General features: G+C 37.6%; 1 protein-coding gene across 6 annotated transcripts in view; it reads left to right on the top strand.

Moving 5' to 3' along the window:
- Positions 1-16,715, top strand: part of DLG2 (discs large MAGUK scaffold protein 2) — a 1,763,217-nt gene that overhangs the window by 933,301 nt on the left and 813,201 nt on the right. Inside the window, exon 1 of one of the 6 annotated variants that reach the window (XM_040964342.1) lies at positions 2,492-2,569. The exons of the other annotated variants lie outside the window; for them this stretch is intronic. Coding sequence (XP_040820276.1) covers positions 2,492-2,569 — 78 coding nt within the window. Of the gene's footprint in view, positions 1-2,491; positions 2,570-16,715 lie in introns of those variants that run through there. 6 annotated transcript variants of the gene reach the window in all.

Genomic DNA, 16,715 nt, shown 5'->3' with positions numbered 1-16,715 from the left:
GGGGTATCATTTCTCCTTATCCTTTTCTATGCTTCTTTCTATTAATTCATTACTCTAAATTACAGCATGGTTTAGACAAATTCATGTGCAAAAATAATGAATATATTTAGAATTATAGCAGTATTAGGCTCAGCTATGTTAATGCTGAACAGTTCTTTGAAAACGAAGTAGGAGTTATCATGCATTTATTTGTTAGATTCTGTGAAACTGTTCTTACAAATAGTACATGCTGTAACGTTAAGAACTTTGCACAGAGGTTGTCTAAGACTGTCAAAAGGAAATTAAAGGAGAGTAGTACTTACAAGGAAAGAGCACCGAGTAAAAGAAATAGCTAGTGGCAAAACCAATCTCTAGGGGGCACCTAGGCCTGCCAAAGGAGGTAGAAGGAGCTGAGCCAACCGAAGGGTGCCATTGTCAGCTTTTCAGAACACTGAATCATTTCTCCACAAGCTATGTTTTTAGCAGACACTAAGATTTCTGTTCAGTATTTGTATGAAAGGCCATGATCAGAATCATAGACTCACAGGCAAGAAGAGGCTTTAAAAATTATCAACTATCCAATTTCTTAAATTTGCCAGTGAGGCAAATTTAGTCCAGAGGCAATACAGAAAACAATTAGAAACATAATCGTGATCACAAACCACATTCTCTCAGTAAATAGCCTTTGAATGTACTGTGCTAAGTACTATTCTAAGCATAAGAGTTATCTTGGTGAATTAACGTCAACATGGGCCTTGACTACCAATTTCTTATCATACAACCTGCAGTGCTATACCTGTAAGGCTATCCAAGATTCTTTATGATTTTGGGGATGACTTCAGACTCCACTCCCTTGCTGTGACTTTGTGGAGAGAAGGGCCTTTTTCCCTGAGGTCGGTTGAGACTCATAGGGCACACCTACCAGTTCAACTGGAAAACACTAGCGTGATTAAATCCAGCTTGTTTGACACTGAAAGGCAAGCTTTCCATGCCTACTTGCATACTTTGATTTTCATTCACTAGTAGGATTGGTAAAGGGCTTAAGTATTATCTCTCTTTGGAGAAAACATTTGTCTCTTGAAACTGACTTTAAATGTGCTCAAATAATAAACAGCCCAACCTTTAGGAAGATGATTGAAGTTGGGGTGCCTACTTTTGGTATCGACTGTGAATTCTACAAAGGAGCCTGGTTTAAGAGCTGCCATCCCCTGGTTCCATAGCTGCCTGCTCCACTTTCCATTCGTCTTTCTGCTAATACACCTGGGAAGACAGCAGAGGGTGACTCAAGTCCTTAGATTCCAGCACCCGCCTAAAACAATCAGACTTAATTCCTGACTTTGGTCTGGCCCTGACAAGCCATTGAGGTTTTTTGGAAGACTGAACCAACAGATGGAAGAACCCTCTCTCTGTCCTCCTCTCTCTGTCCCCCTTTCTCTGTAATTCTGCCTTTCAAATAAACAAAATAAATCTTTAAAAAAGAGCTGCCATAAATCTCTCTTCCCCAAAATGATATTGTTGTCATGTGCTTAACGCTGAGTATCATTGCAGGAAAGCCTGAGATTTAAAAAAAGGATTGCTGTTGGTTCAGAGGTAAATTTAAACCCATCTGCATCCCCAGTTTCTGTGCCTAAAACCTGCTACAAAGGAAGACTCGATTCTTTCAGAGGTAAAATCAAGGACTTTGAAAACTAAGGACTTTGAGTCAAACATTTGAAAGGGAGATTTCATACTGCCTACTTTGCTTTTTGTCCTGGGCTAATTTCTGAAGAAATTATGTTTTTTCTTGCTGGCTACAGAAAAGGCTGCCTGGTAGGAGAAAGGACTTTCCTTAGACAATACAAAGTTGAGACAGAGGCAAGACAAGTGTGTTCCTGTTTCCAAATACCCTAATAGTCCTGATAGTTTTCTTGCAGGATCTAAGTGAGGTTTGGGCTCCAGGGACACCTGTTTATGCCTGCAGATCCAGAGCCAGAGCCCTGCTTCTCTACCGTGCCTCGCAGCTCCTGTATTGGCTGATTCACCTGCGAGGCTGTGTGTGGATCTGTCTTTACGCGGCCACCGCCGCCGGCACGTACTGTCAAGACAGAGGGAAGCCAGGCGAAGAGCTCAACTGCCTTAGCCTAGAGCGGGAGGTGAGCCGCTTCCTGGACGAGTTGACTGCGGCTGCTTTTTCTCCGATACACATGGAGTTTGGTGGGGACGGAGCTGTAGCCCGGCAGACAGATACTTAGCCAACTGAATATGTGTGAGCTGGCTATCAAGGCAGCGACTGCCTCACACGGACCTCCTGCTGGCAGAATGTAAATATACCTGCAGACTGGCCAAACAGGACTGTCTTTTCCCCCAACCCCTCCCTCCTCCCACCCGCTCTCTCAGCTAACCAGCATGAGAGGAACTGAGAAAGCAACAGCCTGCAAGTGACAGCTCCAGCCTGATTCCATTCGTCTCTGAGCCGAGGTGGGAAGTTGATTGTGCAGCAGCTTCATTGTGATTTCCTTTCGTTGGCATCGCTATGTTTGCCTCTATCTGGTATGCCAAGAAGCTGGGTCGCAGGTTCGTGCACAATGCCAGGAAGGCGAAATCAGAGAAGGTATGGAATGAGTGGGGATGAAGATTGCCTTTCCGATTTGCCAACTGCCTGCTCTAGACTACTGGTTTGAGTGCAGACGCAATCTTTATTAAGCTGACATGAGAACCTGCCTCTCACTGTGAATGTGGACCGTGGCACTCAGAGAACGGGTAACTCATAAGAGCCTAGCTCACTTGAGAGGGCAGCATTTAGGGTTAAGCAGAATTAATGAATATTCCAAATACTTGGCAAAATCATCAGAATGCCTTGACAGACACTGAATTTTCCTTTAAATTGCGCAGAATAAAAGCAACCGAGCAGCTACAAATTTTGCTTGTTCAGGGAGCTCTCTAGTAAACTTGTTGCTGTACTGCATTCTTTTTTATGAATATGGTCTTGGTTCTGTGCAGGGTATTGTACATACCTGGCTCTTTCTCTGGTGTACGTGGTCTAGCATGTGTCCTAGGAACAAATATTTGGTTCTTTCAGTAACATTGGTCAGGCTCATCAGGGATGCTTGATACCTTTACAAATAAGCAGCACCATCGTTTTAAAAATGCTTAGATGAATAATAATTCTATTTACAATCAAGTAGTCAAGGCGAGCTAGACTGAATGGTGTTGCCCTTCTTTTACTAAGCATGAGTACTTGTTTCCAGAAAACCTCTATATTCATGTCTCATTATTTATGTTTCTGTAAGAGATTTTAAAAGGCCTGTAATTCCTCAGGTATTGGCTTAGGGATAACAGAAGATAGTGACTTACAACTCTTATTTGTCCAGTACTTTCTGAGACTGTAGTATTTAAAAGATCAGTATCCATTTGAATACATTTTTCAGAACTTCCAAAGACAACACTTTCTTGTGAAGCTGAGATTTTTCCATATCACTCTGAGGTCTTTAGCCCAATCTGCTTTTTGCCATTTATATTTCTAAAATTGACCCAGAGGTGGCTCTCCTGGTCTGGAGCACTAGCTTTCTGTCAGCTACCAGAGTGCTTTGACTTTAACTTAGTCTTCGTTCCTTTAGAGTGTGAATATTGACAAAATGAACAAAAGCCAGTAGTAATCCAAGATAAAATTGTACAGAGTTGAAAACAGAAAATGTCACTGAGTTCTGACTTTAGAACTGCAGCCTTTTAGAATGTTCAGGTCTAGGGATTATGGAACGATAGCTGACTAGTTATTAAGTGACATTTTGAATGGAAGAGAAGCAGGGAAATGAAATTTGGTATAGAACTGGAAAGAATTTCAAACCTACCTCATATGCCAGCACCATCTACATCAAACAATTGGCTTTCTGTGGCTTTCCTTCACTGGGTGGGGTTGTGGGGTGATCTTAAGGGGGAAAAATACCTTGTGGGTCTTTTATTGGAACACTTTTTAAAAGTGCCTTTTTCTTATAAAAATAGTAGGTTGCATAGATGAAAGGACTATCAGACCACAAATGGCTCTGAAAACCATTGGGAGATAATGCCTTTTGTGAAATTATTATGCACAGAAAAGTTAAATTTGCCAGTAGTACTTAATTCCAGCCTGGGCTTACATGTGACAAATAGCAGTTCTATGAAATTCAGTGCATAGAACCTAATAAAATAAAATAAAATAAACCTTGTTAAATTAATAAAATAAAAGGGATTTCCTCCTGGGTGGGGAGGGAAGCTAGTTAGAAACCTCCAGTACCCCAGTCCTCAGTTCTTTGATGGCTATTGCCTACAACAAGCAAAAAGAAGCCAAATGTGAGGGAAACCTTTCAAATCCTCAGTCTTACCCAGGGTAGGATGCATTCACATCAGGAAATCACCATTAGAAAACTAAGGTTTTAATATCTGAGTGATAAAGATCAAAGGAAATATTTTGTTGACTTAAATACCCTTCTGTGAGCCAGAGGAACTGAAAGTTAATTTTGAACACCAGGCGATGATAACCAAGAAGAAAATAGTGTCTTGTTTTTATTGTGAAATTTTACTCACAGAAGTTTTGGAATATATTAAAAGGAGTTGCTGTCTTGAGAAATGTAGGCACTCAATTGATGCTTGGTGAAACAAAGTACTTTGTTTATGCTGTATGTACCTAATTTTATCATGTGGCTTATTTGAGCCCACTGTTGTGGATTGATATTTCACCCAAGACTTCATTAATATACTTTAACTGAGAAGGCAGTTAGCAAGCAGCTGAGTTAATTCAAATAAAATGCTCCTATTGCATCATAGAACATATAGCTCCAAATGTTTCAGGATGACATAAAGTGTTACTAAGTTAGTACCATGATTTATAACCAAATAGAAGATGAGTAAAATAAGTTTATTATGGAGCTTTATTTAGAAATGGAAACGATCCTTAATTTTGAAAAAAAAATGGTAAATGCAGAACCTGTTTTATAGCATTTGGGATGGTGAATCTGTATCTTAGACAATGATTGTGGTTTTTAGCATTCATAAATTTAGAGAATTTTGTGTAGTAGCATTTTCCCTCCCACTGTAATGAAAGCACTCATCATAGTCCTTCAGACATATTTTAACATTTAATATCATCTAAGAAGCATCTTTCTCAATGCTGAGGTTAATTGGAAAGCTAATTAGGAATGTGTAAGCCTAAATGCAGTCCCCAACACACGTAATGTGTTATTGATGCTTGCCTGATCTATTACTTTACTGCACCCAATGCCAGCAGAGTAAAATAGCATCATGTAATGTCCATTGAAAGGTTTACAATAAATATAGTATGAATATTAGTCCCTGTTCACACACATAATGCATCAGTTGCTTTTATATAAAATTTAGTTTCACTCTCATAGCAAACCTATTGGATAGAAATATTTTTTTCTTAAATTCTAGAGAGCTGACCAGCTAATCCAAGGTTACAAAACTATTAATAAGTATATCAGTTCTGTGAGTTGAACCATTGTCAGCTTGAACTGTTCCAAATCTGATTCCTTAAATTCTCTATTGCTCTTTCTTCATTATTCTTCTGGAATGGTGTTATACTCTGAATAAGATTAAAAATCCTTTCTCATAATTCCCCATTCTTTAAAATTCCAAAGTCTTGAGGTTACTGACTACATAACTCAACCCCCTCATTTCAATATTATTATACCTAAATTAGACAAGTGTCTGTATTATTGTTATAGATATTATGTTCTTTATCCTCTCAAGTTCAATAAATGGAGCAAGCTATTTTCTTTCATCCACTATTTCATGTAAGTAGCTTGTAATTGTTACATCGTTCTAACTTCAACATTGGCATTTATACTCATTGCTTATGGAATCCTAAGATGTCTTTCTTTAAAAGAACCTAAATGTTCTGGTAATTTTGGATATGATCTCCTTCAGAATTCATAAAAGATGATAGGTGACTCATATTGTCATTTTTTAAAAGGAAAAGCAAAATGGCTCTTTGTTATCCTTTCATAAAAAGGCAGTTCATTTATACCAACAAATTCTATAAACCAACTTATGTTAAAATGATAATATGAAATTAAGATTGCTTGGCTGAGGTGAAATACTTGTATTCAAAACATTATTCTGTGTGTGGGGGGGGGGTGGTTTGAGCCTATGTAATTATTCACAAGTCAGTGGCTTTCTTCTGTGATTGTTGTCACATTTCAACTTAAATTGCATTATTTAGTACATTTCCAGATTTTATTACTTTAAAGGGCAGCTGAAGAAGCTTTAAGCTTCATCAGAAATGCAACTTCTGGTGATATAAATATGCAAGAACATCCAAATGCTTAAAATTGTGTATACCACTTTCCCTATCAATAAGCTATCGTTCCTTTCATTTGTTTTCATTATCATTTTATATCTCTTTACTTATGTTTTAAGTGTACCCTGTGAAAAGTGAACATGTGATGCATTTAGGGGGTATCAATATGAACGAACATTCATTTAGTAGAATAAATTGTGGATGAACTTGGCATGGGCCTAAAGTCTTTGAGTGCTGTTAACAGAATCCTCATAACCTGACATTAGACCATATTTACCTTAGAAAAGTTTTTAATAGCACACTTGTCCTAGCCTCTTCTCTAGCTAAACTGAGCATATTAATTCAACATAAACTAAAATGGAAGACCACCTGGTAATGTATTTTGTGGTGTGTATAGTCAAGAAGACAAAATTATGCCTTGAGTGACCTTGGTATGTGTAAACAGCATCAGGTACAGAGTGAGCACTCACACATGAGTATTAACTTAGTCTGGCTCTTTTCTTTGTAGACTTAGACCAACCATTCAGTTTCACTGGCCTTAGAAATATTGGAAATAACATCTGTGCTTTGGTAGATCTCCAATGTACTTTTGTGTTGTGCTCTACAAAATTGATCATGGCATGACCTTTGTGCCCCTATCATCAGGAATTGTCCCTTTTCCATGAACAGTCTAAGTCCAGTATTTTGAACTGCTTGCAGATACTTAAATGGCCCATATTCCTTCTTGCTTCTAGGCTCTTGCTTCATCTATTTGACTGAGTAGGCTAGTCATTTACCTTATCCCACAGCTAGGGCACTTTCCCTCACTATACATCCTGAATGAGTTTTCTCTAAGCTCCTAAATCAACTGATATATTGAAGTCCTGTTAAATCTTATTGCCTAGAAATATAATGGAAGAGGTTTAAAAATATTTGATGATTATTTCATATTGTCTTTCATGATTTGTAGACAGTCATCAATTATTTCATTTTCTTAAGATGAAATTTTATCAACAGACTTATAAACACATCACTAATTGAAAGATGTTTCTTAATTGAAGAGATGTTGGAAATGGAAAATAGGTTCATTTTTAGAATCGGTGAAGCATATTATGATGCTAAAAGAATTAATTTGGTTACTTCCAAGACAGAATAAGTTAACGCAAAGTATATAAATGGCATACTTGCTCTGAAATTGCTGCTTTTCCTTGTAAATACTAGTTTTCAGAGAGAAGTATATATGATAAGCCTACAATGGATCATTCACTTTGTCTTGTTCTGATCATATTCTGCTATATATCTGCCTCTTAGTTAAGAGAGATTAATGAATGGGAGAAAAAGAACATGACTATTATAGAGGAAGTAGAGTAAAATCCACAAGAAAACTGAAGCCATTTAGATTGCAGAAGAGAAAGTTTTAAGAAGCTTTCCGTATTCTGACCATATGTGCTTGTGTTTACATGAAGCAATGGTTATTTGTTTAATTTGTTATAAAAACTGACAACTGTGCTAACAAAGTTGCAAAAAAATCATAAAAATTTGTTTTCAGAGAGAAAACACTTTGCCAGTTAAGTGACAGGGGCCGAGGCTGTTTGTCTCTATGTGCTCGTATTTATGATCACATATATTTATAATATGTACTATACTATATATGATGATTCATATGTATAATAGCAAGCATAATTCTCTCTTAAAATGAAGTTAAATATGAAATCCAAAATTTAGTTTAAGAGTAACAAAGAATACACTGATCGTGAAGATTTGTTAATCCTCAGAAAATAGCAGAATCCCCATACGTCTATTTTTGCCTATGGTAGTTTGAAGAATATTGTGACCTGAAAGAGGATGGACAGATTGTCCTTCCAGATCCTTTTTTCAGAGTCTTGTGAGTGTCTGAGATCTCATCAGTTATGAGCAGTGCATGACTCAGCATCAGTGTCGGCCTAGCTCTGGTGACAGCGAGGACAGGTGTTTGTCCAAGCTGAATGCAGCTCTGCAGTTCTGCCTGTCACCTGGAAGGTGTATCAAGATGCTGCAAGATGGACAGGAGCACCTGTTCTGAGGTCCCAGCACTGCTACTCACCCTGGATGAGTCCAAGGGCCAGATGTTTTCAGGCCAAGAATGGAAGATGAGGGACAGGACAAAATCAGAGAAATGATGACATGGAGGAGGGTAAGAGTAAGCTAATGAGAAAAATAGCAGGTGGGAAAACCATTATAAAATTTTTGATAATTGTCATAATGACTACTGAATATCTTACTGATACAGTGATATCTACTTTATATTTATCATCTTATTCAATCCTTACTGTAGACTCTGAGGTAATCTTATATTATAGATCAAGACTCCATCTCATTGATGAAGAAACTGAAGTGTATTATACTTAGATACTAAACAGTGGAGCCAGCATTCAAGGCCAAGTGTTATTCAATAAAGAGTCCATAGGTTTCACCACCTATACCATGTTCCCATCTTTAAAACATTTTTGGGTTGGACAGGCCTCTTGTATAGAGCTACAATAATAAACTGGAAGCTAGACTGATATTTCAATGTGATCTTTTAGAAACCATATGTACAGAATCTTTCTTCAGTCCTATTTATAGAAATTTAGTTTGCAAAACTAAAAAGGAGGAAATTGAGGATGGTCCTCCTTTACTGGTAGTAGAAAGTGATATAACAATGTGATTTTAAGATGAAAGAAATAACCTGTTCAGCAAGATTCGATCATTTTGGTAACCAGACAATATGCATGGTTTATTTGCACACATAATATAGTATGATGTTATTGGAAAAGCCCCTTTACTTTAAATAATGACTTGGATTCACTAATAATTTCATCTGGGTTAGGTTTATTTCCTCAAATACATTATTAAATATCTAATCAAATTACTAAACCATATAAACTCTGCCATTCAGTCAGGACATCTAGCACCTTGTAGGCCTTCAATTGGTGGATCCGCTTGGCTAGAACCTTGTGAGCCATGTGTACTACAGAAAGTCAGACTGAATCAGGAGTCAGGGGACCTGGTTGTAAACTAGATCTGTTGCTGTCACTTTTGCTGCTTTAACTAAATCTCTTAATATTCCTGGACCTAAACCAACTTCCTCCTGACTCTATTTTATGAATTCTGTTTCTGTAACTTAATATTATGTAATTCTAATTCTGATTTGCTGTGAAACTACAAATTCCTGAAAGGAAGAGTTTGTAATCACTTCTCTGTACCCTTAGCACCTACCACATTGCCTAGCATTAGAAAACACTGCAAATTGGGCCCAGCGCGGTGGCGCAAGTGGTTAAAGGTCCTCGCCTTGCACGCCCGGGGTCCCATATGGGCGCCGGTTCTAATCCCGGCAGCCCCGCTTCCCTTCCAGCCCCCTGCCTGTGGCCTGGGAAAGCAGTCGAGCATCCGCGTGGGAGACCCGGAAGAGGCTCCTGGCTTCGGACCCGGCATAGTATCGGCCCATTGCGCTCACTTGGGGAGTGAATCATCAGACGGAAGATCTTCCTCTCTGTCTCACCTCTCTGTATATCCGCCTTTCCAATGAAAAAATAATAAAAATAAATCTTTAAAAAAAATTAAAAAATAATAAAAAAAAAAGAAAACACTGCAAATTTATGTCAAGTGAATAGACACAATAGGCTTGAAACTTTCCTAACTCATTGTAAGGACATAAAGGAGATTCTGCTCATGTTTAAAATGGCAGCAAAGTAAGAAACACTACAGGGTTCTTTCACTTTATTGCAGTTCTTACTTTGTAAAAGATTTGTTTATTTATTTATGTATTCATTTATTTATTTGAAAGGCACAGTTACAGATAAAGAGTGAAGGAGAGAGTGAGAGAGACAAATGGATCTTTTATCTGTTGTTTCATTTTCAAAGGAGGCACTGGTCAGGGATGAGGGAGGCAAAGCCAGGAATCTGGAATTCTATTTGGGTTTGCCATGTTGGGATTAGGGGCCCAACTGTTTCAGTGATTGTCTGCTACTTCCCATAGCAGGAAGCTGGAGGGGAAGAAGCTGAGATGCCAACTAACGACCATATGAGATGCCCATGTCTCAGATGATGGCTCAGTCCAGTGAGCCACAACTCTGGTCCGATTGAATTGTTTGTTTGTTTGCTCTTTTTAAATTTTGTTTTGTTTTTGTATGAACTGATTCCCCTTCGGTGTTTTTTTAATTTTTTTGTTTTTGTCTTGTTTTGTTTTTAGGAAAAAAAAGAATATGAGATTTTTACAGCATTATGCGAGTCTCCAATTCATTTTCTTTCTCAATTTCTATGCCACTAATAATGTGGTGAGACAGACAATAAGTAGCAGAATGCTAGTGTCCTCTTCAGGCACCAGTAGTGACGTATCAAGCTAGAATTTTGTAGCTTTTTTGCCTCCTCATGCCTACCACAGTTTAATGGAATATTTGAAATATTTGTTACTTGTACCCCCAATGTGGAAGATGGAACTTTTAGGAGATAATTCAGGTGAGATGATATCATAACAATGAGGTCCAAACCATATAGGATTGGTTGCCTCATAACAAGAGGAAGGGAGTGGAGGGCATTTAACATAAAGGTTAAGATGCTTCCTTGGATATATTGGAGAGCCTGGCTATTCAGCTGATCCCAGTTTCTTGCTAATATACACGCTGGGAGACAAGTGATGATGTTTAGAGACTTTAACTGAGTTCTTGACTCCTGATTTTGGCCTTGCCCACCCCTGGATGGTGTAGGAATCTGGGGAGTAACCAGCAGATGGGAGCTCTTTCTTTCACCCTCTCTGCCTCTCTTGCTCCAAAACAAAATAAATCACATAAATACGTAAGTATTTTAAAAAGAATAGGGGGCACGTCCAAGGGTATAATGGGATGAGCTTTCAGTGGCATGACTGTATCCTAAAACAGATAGCCTGGTTTAAGTACTGGCTTCTCTGCTTTTGATGCACTTGGGATGCATCAGATGATCAGGTACTTGGGAGCCTGCTGCTCACATGGGAGACCAAGGTGGAATTCCCATCTCTTGGCTTCAACCTATTGCCGTCCAGCATTTTGTAGACATGTAGGGGGTGACTAGAGGATTGAAGATCTCATGTTCTCTTTCTCTCTGTTACTCTTTCAAATTAATAAATACATACATCTTATTTACATATTAAAATTTATTTTTTAATTGGAAAGGCAGATCAGATTTCCAGTGAGAAGGAGAGACAGAGAGAAAGATATCCCATCTGCTGGTTTACTCCTCAAATGACCACAATGGCTAGAGCTGAGTTCTTGGTTTCCCACACAGCTAAAGTATCTCAAGGCTTTGGGTTATGCTCTGATGTTGTCTCAGCTGGATGGGAAGTGGCACAAACGAGATGTGAATCAGTGCCCATGTGGCATCCCAGTGCTTGCAAGGTGAGAATTGATCCATTAAGCCATCTTGCTGGGCCCAAAATTGATACTTTTGAAAAAGCAATCATTTGAAAAGAAGTTGAATGAGAAGTCTCTTGCACATGCTTTCTCCCTGTCCCCACCAAGTGAGATTATACAGAAAAGGCTGTCTCTAAGCCTGGAAGAGAGAATTCACTAGTAACCAAACCCTGCTGATACTTGATCTTGAAATTTCTGGTCTCCAGAATGGAGCAAAGAAATTTTGTTGTTTAATGACAGACAGTGGAAGGTATTCTGTTATGGTATCACAAGCACACTAAGGCACCACCTTTCACCGTTTTAGCCACATATGATGATGTTCAGCAAGAAGAAATTCTGTAGTGCCCAGGGTCAGAATGCTATTGCTAGGGATATATATCCAAGTAGTTTTGTAATCTTGTGTCTGTAGATTCTTATAAACGCACAGACTCTTCAGGCTTGACCATTTATTACATGCTCTTTCAAGGGTGACTACTGTGGCACAGTTGGTTAAGCCACTCCTCGGGACATCTATATCTCACCTTACTGTGTGGTTTGAATCCTGGTTGTTCCAAGTTTGTTCCAAGTTCCTACTAATGTTTCAGGCCAGATATTTCGTGATGGCCCAAGTACTTAATTCCTTGCCATTCATGTGGGAAACCCAAATGGAACTTCTGCACTCTTGGTTTCAACCTGGTCTACAGCATTGTTTGGGAGTGGGGAGTGAACCAGCAGATGGAGGAATGTCAACTAAATAAATCTGTACAATAAAATAATTACCTGATTTTTTTTCACATGAGCAGATAGTTGAAATAGCAATCAATTCAGAAAATAAGAAATATTTAGAAGTTAAAGATAGCTAGCAAGCTGCTTTTGCTGGACCATTCTTTTATCTTCATATTCTGTTATCCAGCTAACAGAGAAAGGGAAATGAACACTTAGTAACTCAGAAAATCTGACAAAGTTAGATAACATAAACTCACATTCCTGCATTCCATGCCTACTTGTCACTCTAGATCCTACATGCTAAGGTAAATGTGTTGTACTGCCAAAATGAATGCTTGGTTTTTCATACCAACCATTCCTAAGTTCCTTAAGAAATTGTCTGTGGAAGAATGTTTCTATTATGAGGACCTATGAAATGTTCATTGATGTTTGCAACAATGTATAAGAAAATGAGCAGTAATAGATTTAGGAAGCCAGTGTTCAAGGTACAACTTACATTCTTAATAATATAAATTCATAACATTTGACCTTGGAATTTTTGCTTATTACTTAGCATGGTAAGGTAGAAAATTGATTTCCTATAAAAAAGAGAAAAATAGATCAGGTTTGGAGGCATGGGGGAGGTGGTAACAAGAAGGTATAGGAGAATAAGAAATAAAAGTCATTTCCTTGTTCCTTCCATATTATATAGCACTTTGCTATAGGGCTTAACTTCTTTTGTTTGTTAAGCTTCTTTTATAGAGTCTTTGTCATCTTTCTGGGCACCTGTCTTTCACTCCTTTTGTGAATTTGCCTGATGTCACACTAAGAGCAGTAAGAGACCATGTACGTTAGTTCATCATCAGCAGCTTACTTGTTTGGAAACTTTGAAAAAGCTACGTAACTTTAATTATGAGTGCTTTCAAAATTTTTTAAATGGCAATGACTTCTTGTATGGGCTTTTGATTCAAGTAAAAACTGAGCATAAATATAGTAGTCAATTGTAGAAATCTTGATATATGATTTTTTATTCTTCCTGTTCTTCTCTTTCCTCTATTCCTCCTGCCATTTACTCTGTAACAACTCATTGTTACAGAAAGGGTGTAAAGCAGCTTTTGGTTGCTACTTCATTAATGAAGTTTTGTGTTCTGCTATATGCTTTGGGTTTCAGAATGGGACCTGTTCTACCATATTGGCTTTATAGAATGAGAAGGCATGTAATTATATCTCTCCTGCTTATTAGAAGAGAGAATTGGAAGAGAATACCTTTTAATAGTAAGTGAAAATTGTTAGAATATTGATCAGGGTAATTCTGGGTTCTGTTTTTCTTTGGGTAATATTCTAGATCATCCCTCTAAAATGTTTTTCCTCCCTACTGCCTTTCCCTCACCTTTTGTCTCTCAAAATGCACCAGGCAATGGTAAGAGAGTGCTTCTCCTTGTTTAGTGAATGCCAGTGTGGGTATAGCCGTCCTCCTGACAAGGGAAGTGGTACATGCTGAGTATCTCAAGGTGCTCATCTCTCAGCTGATAAATACATCATGTCACCTTGGTGGCTTTATTTCAAACCTTAAGAAAATGAGCGAAGAGGCTTTTCCAAGGATTCATTGAATTTCTGTTACACAAAGGATCTTCCTGCCTTACATGATGATAGCAACGTTAATGAGAAGTTACTGAGTTACTATACTCCAGTTACTATTCTAAAATTTTACAGGTCCTAAATCAGTGATCCTCACAATGACTCTATGTGTCAAGTTCTGTAGTAATCATGTTACAGATGAAGTGCAGAAAAGTAAACTAATGTGCTCCAAGAATCACAGTAAGTTCTGAAGCTAGGCATTGAACCCAGACCATCTGACTTGAGTAGCTGCGCTTAACTATGGAGCTCCTAATTAATGTGCATGTCTTTTCAGTGAGTAAGCTTAGTCCCCAGCAGGTGTGAGAGTTTGAAATTGTGTGTCCAATAGCTGCCTGTATCAGTGACCAACTCTTGGGGATTTGGAGTCAAGTATCAGCAACTCAGGCTCACTGGTTTCCCACACTATTGAGATAGATAATCCTACTTTTATTTTCTATGACCAAATTTCAACATGCTTCAAGCAGTACAATGGTAGTCTGATAAGTAGGAACTGCTCTTGATTTTACTAATGCTTTGGGATGCAATATTGACGTGATATTTTCAGGAAATAATTGATCCACCTTCACCATAACTTCAAAACACTGCTTCCATTAAAGAAAAGTAAAGTCCTCCAAAATGATGACATTTGGAAAACAATTCCACTCCAGTGGTTGCATTAATTGCTACTTTGGATGCTCCTGCTGTGAATTCAATGGAGCCACATTGGATCTATTTCTTAGAAATAACCATCTTTATTACCTCTGCTCTAGGAGGCACCGGTTTGAGGTTTTCAGAGGCAAATGTCTTAACTAATCTGTTTATCTTTTTTTATTTCCATTCCAAAAGTAATCCTTTTCATTGTTCTCACCATTTGTAATGCTCACAGATTTAATTTATGAAGGGTATGAAGTGTTCCAGGATGTTTTTGCCTCTCAGCATATAATGTCTATTAACTCCTCAACTGGAACATTTTAAATATCGTATTTAATTCACATGCAGTCCATCATTTTACTAGAGTTGGATTTTTTATTTGTTTTATTCTAGAATTTACAAAAAACTTTAAGAAAAGGATGGCATAACACAATGAATTGATTTCAGTATCAGTCATTTCTCCAGTGATGTTTTTGAGAAAAGAAGCATAAAATGTGACTGATGAGATGGTGCTTGTAGGCAGTGAGAAACTACCGACTCTGTCTTTCAGAAGACAAATTTAAATGTGTTTCAGATTAGCTTATGCTTTTGGTATCTCAATTTAAAAAAATAAAATTCACCTATGTGTCTATCCTGCACAGTTTCAAAGTCGTATTTTTCCATGGTTCTAGATGGAGTCCAGGCTGGCCTTGGGAAAATGAAATTCAAATAAATGAGTTGTCTGTGGTCTTTTAAATCAATTAACATTTAATAAACATTCACTTGACTCATGGTATTGAACAGAAACTTGCTGCCACAGTACTACTCACAGTACCATGGTAGGATTTTGAAGGGATGCAGAAATTATCCAGCAATGGTCAGTTCTCTTGGGGAGAAAAAGTAGATATCAGAGGAGGAAAAAAAATATAATTACAACACATTTTTTTTACCACGATCCATCCTGATTTAATACTGTACTATAAATAATATGCTAGTGTTTCTCTTATGTATTTTCTACTTTGCCTATCCTGTGTATGTATTTTGTTCTGAGTTGAGCATTATTGAGCTATGAAATCATGCTTGATTGCAAAACACCTGAAATACTATTCATTCTTAGAGTCCTACTTGCTAAAATTATCTTAAAACACATAGTCTGATCATGCTGATTAGGAAGTAGACATGTAAGCAAAAAGACGAAATAAAGAAAGTGTTCTTATCTTTAATATTTTGTGAAGGTGTATTTAAACAGAAGGATAGACCTTTTGTAAACATGATTTCTGGATCTAGATTTCCTGAGTTCAAATCTCATCACCACCATTTGAAAAACTATACGATTTGGCAAGTTTTATGTGAACTGTCTAGTTCAGGTTTCTATTATAAAATGAGGATAATAGTATTTGTCTCATAAAATTATTATGTGGATTAAATGGATGTGCATGTGATATAAAGGCATTTAGAAGTACTTTGAAATAAGTGTGTTGGACTGTGTGGATCAGCTGTGAAATCATGTGCTCTGAAACCTCAGCATCAATGGACAGACAAACCTCTGTGCCACCATAGCAACTCTGAGTTTCACTGAGCAGTGATTCTGGATGGTAACTGATTTAAGCCATTTATCTTATCAGAGATGCTAGCATTACTGCCATTTGGTTGCTGAGTCATAACTTGAAATTCACTTACCTAAGAGTGAGTGTGTTGATATCTACCCAAGAGAACTTCCTCTCAGGAGGTAGAGCGAGGACTTCTAATTAGTATAATGAACTCTTATTTTCCCAAAGCTCTAACTCTGCTTTTGGAAAAGAATCAATTTGTTACTCAGTGATATCAATACTTCCGTATTTTTAAAGGTTCAATAGATGCAGGGACATTGAAATAGCAGAAGGTAACTTTCCAATTTCTGATTAGCATTGCTTTGAATGTAAATCCCCTGGCCCTCCAGATGATACCTATTTATAATTTACATAATTTTTCAGTAGTTGAAGAAAAGGCACATCTTTATGAATTACAACTCTATTTTTTAAGAAGATAGACATTAAGTATTTTGAAGCAATAATCTCAAGAATTATTAAATTTATTAATTTAGTAGAAGGAAGCTGTGTTATGATGGTCAACAGGGCATTTCAGAATTCAATGAATATATTCAGACATGAATG

Source organism: Ochotona curzoniae, unplaced genomic scaffold (assembly GCF_017591425.1).
Source record: "Ochotona curzoniae isolate NIBS_2020 unplaced genomic scaffold, NIBS_Ocur_1.0 scaffold_3223, whole genome shotgun sequence".
Taxonomy (NCBI): Eukaryota; Metazoa; Chordata; class Mammalia; order Lagomorpha; family Ochotonidae; genus Ochotona; species Ochotona curzoniae.
This window is presented reverse-complemented; position numbering and strand designations above follow the sequence as displayed.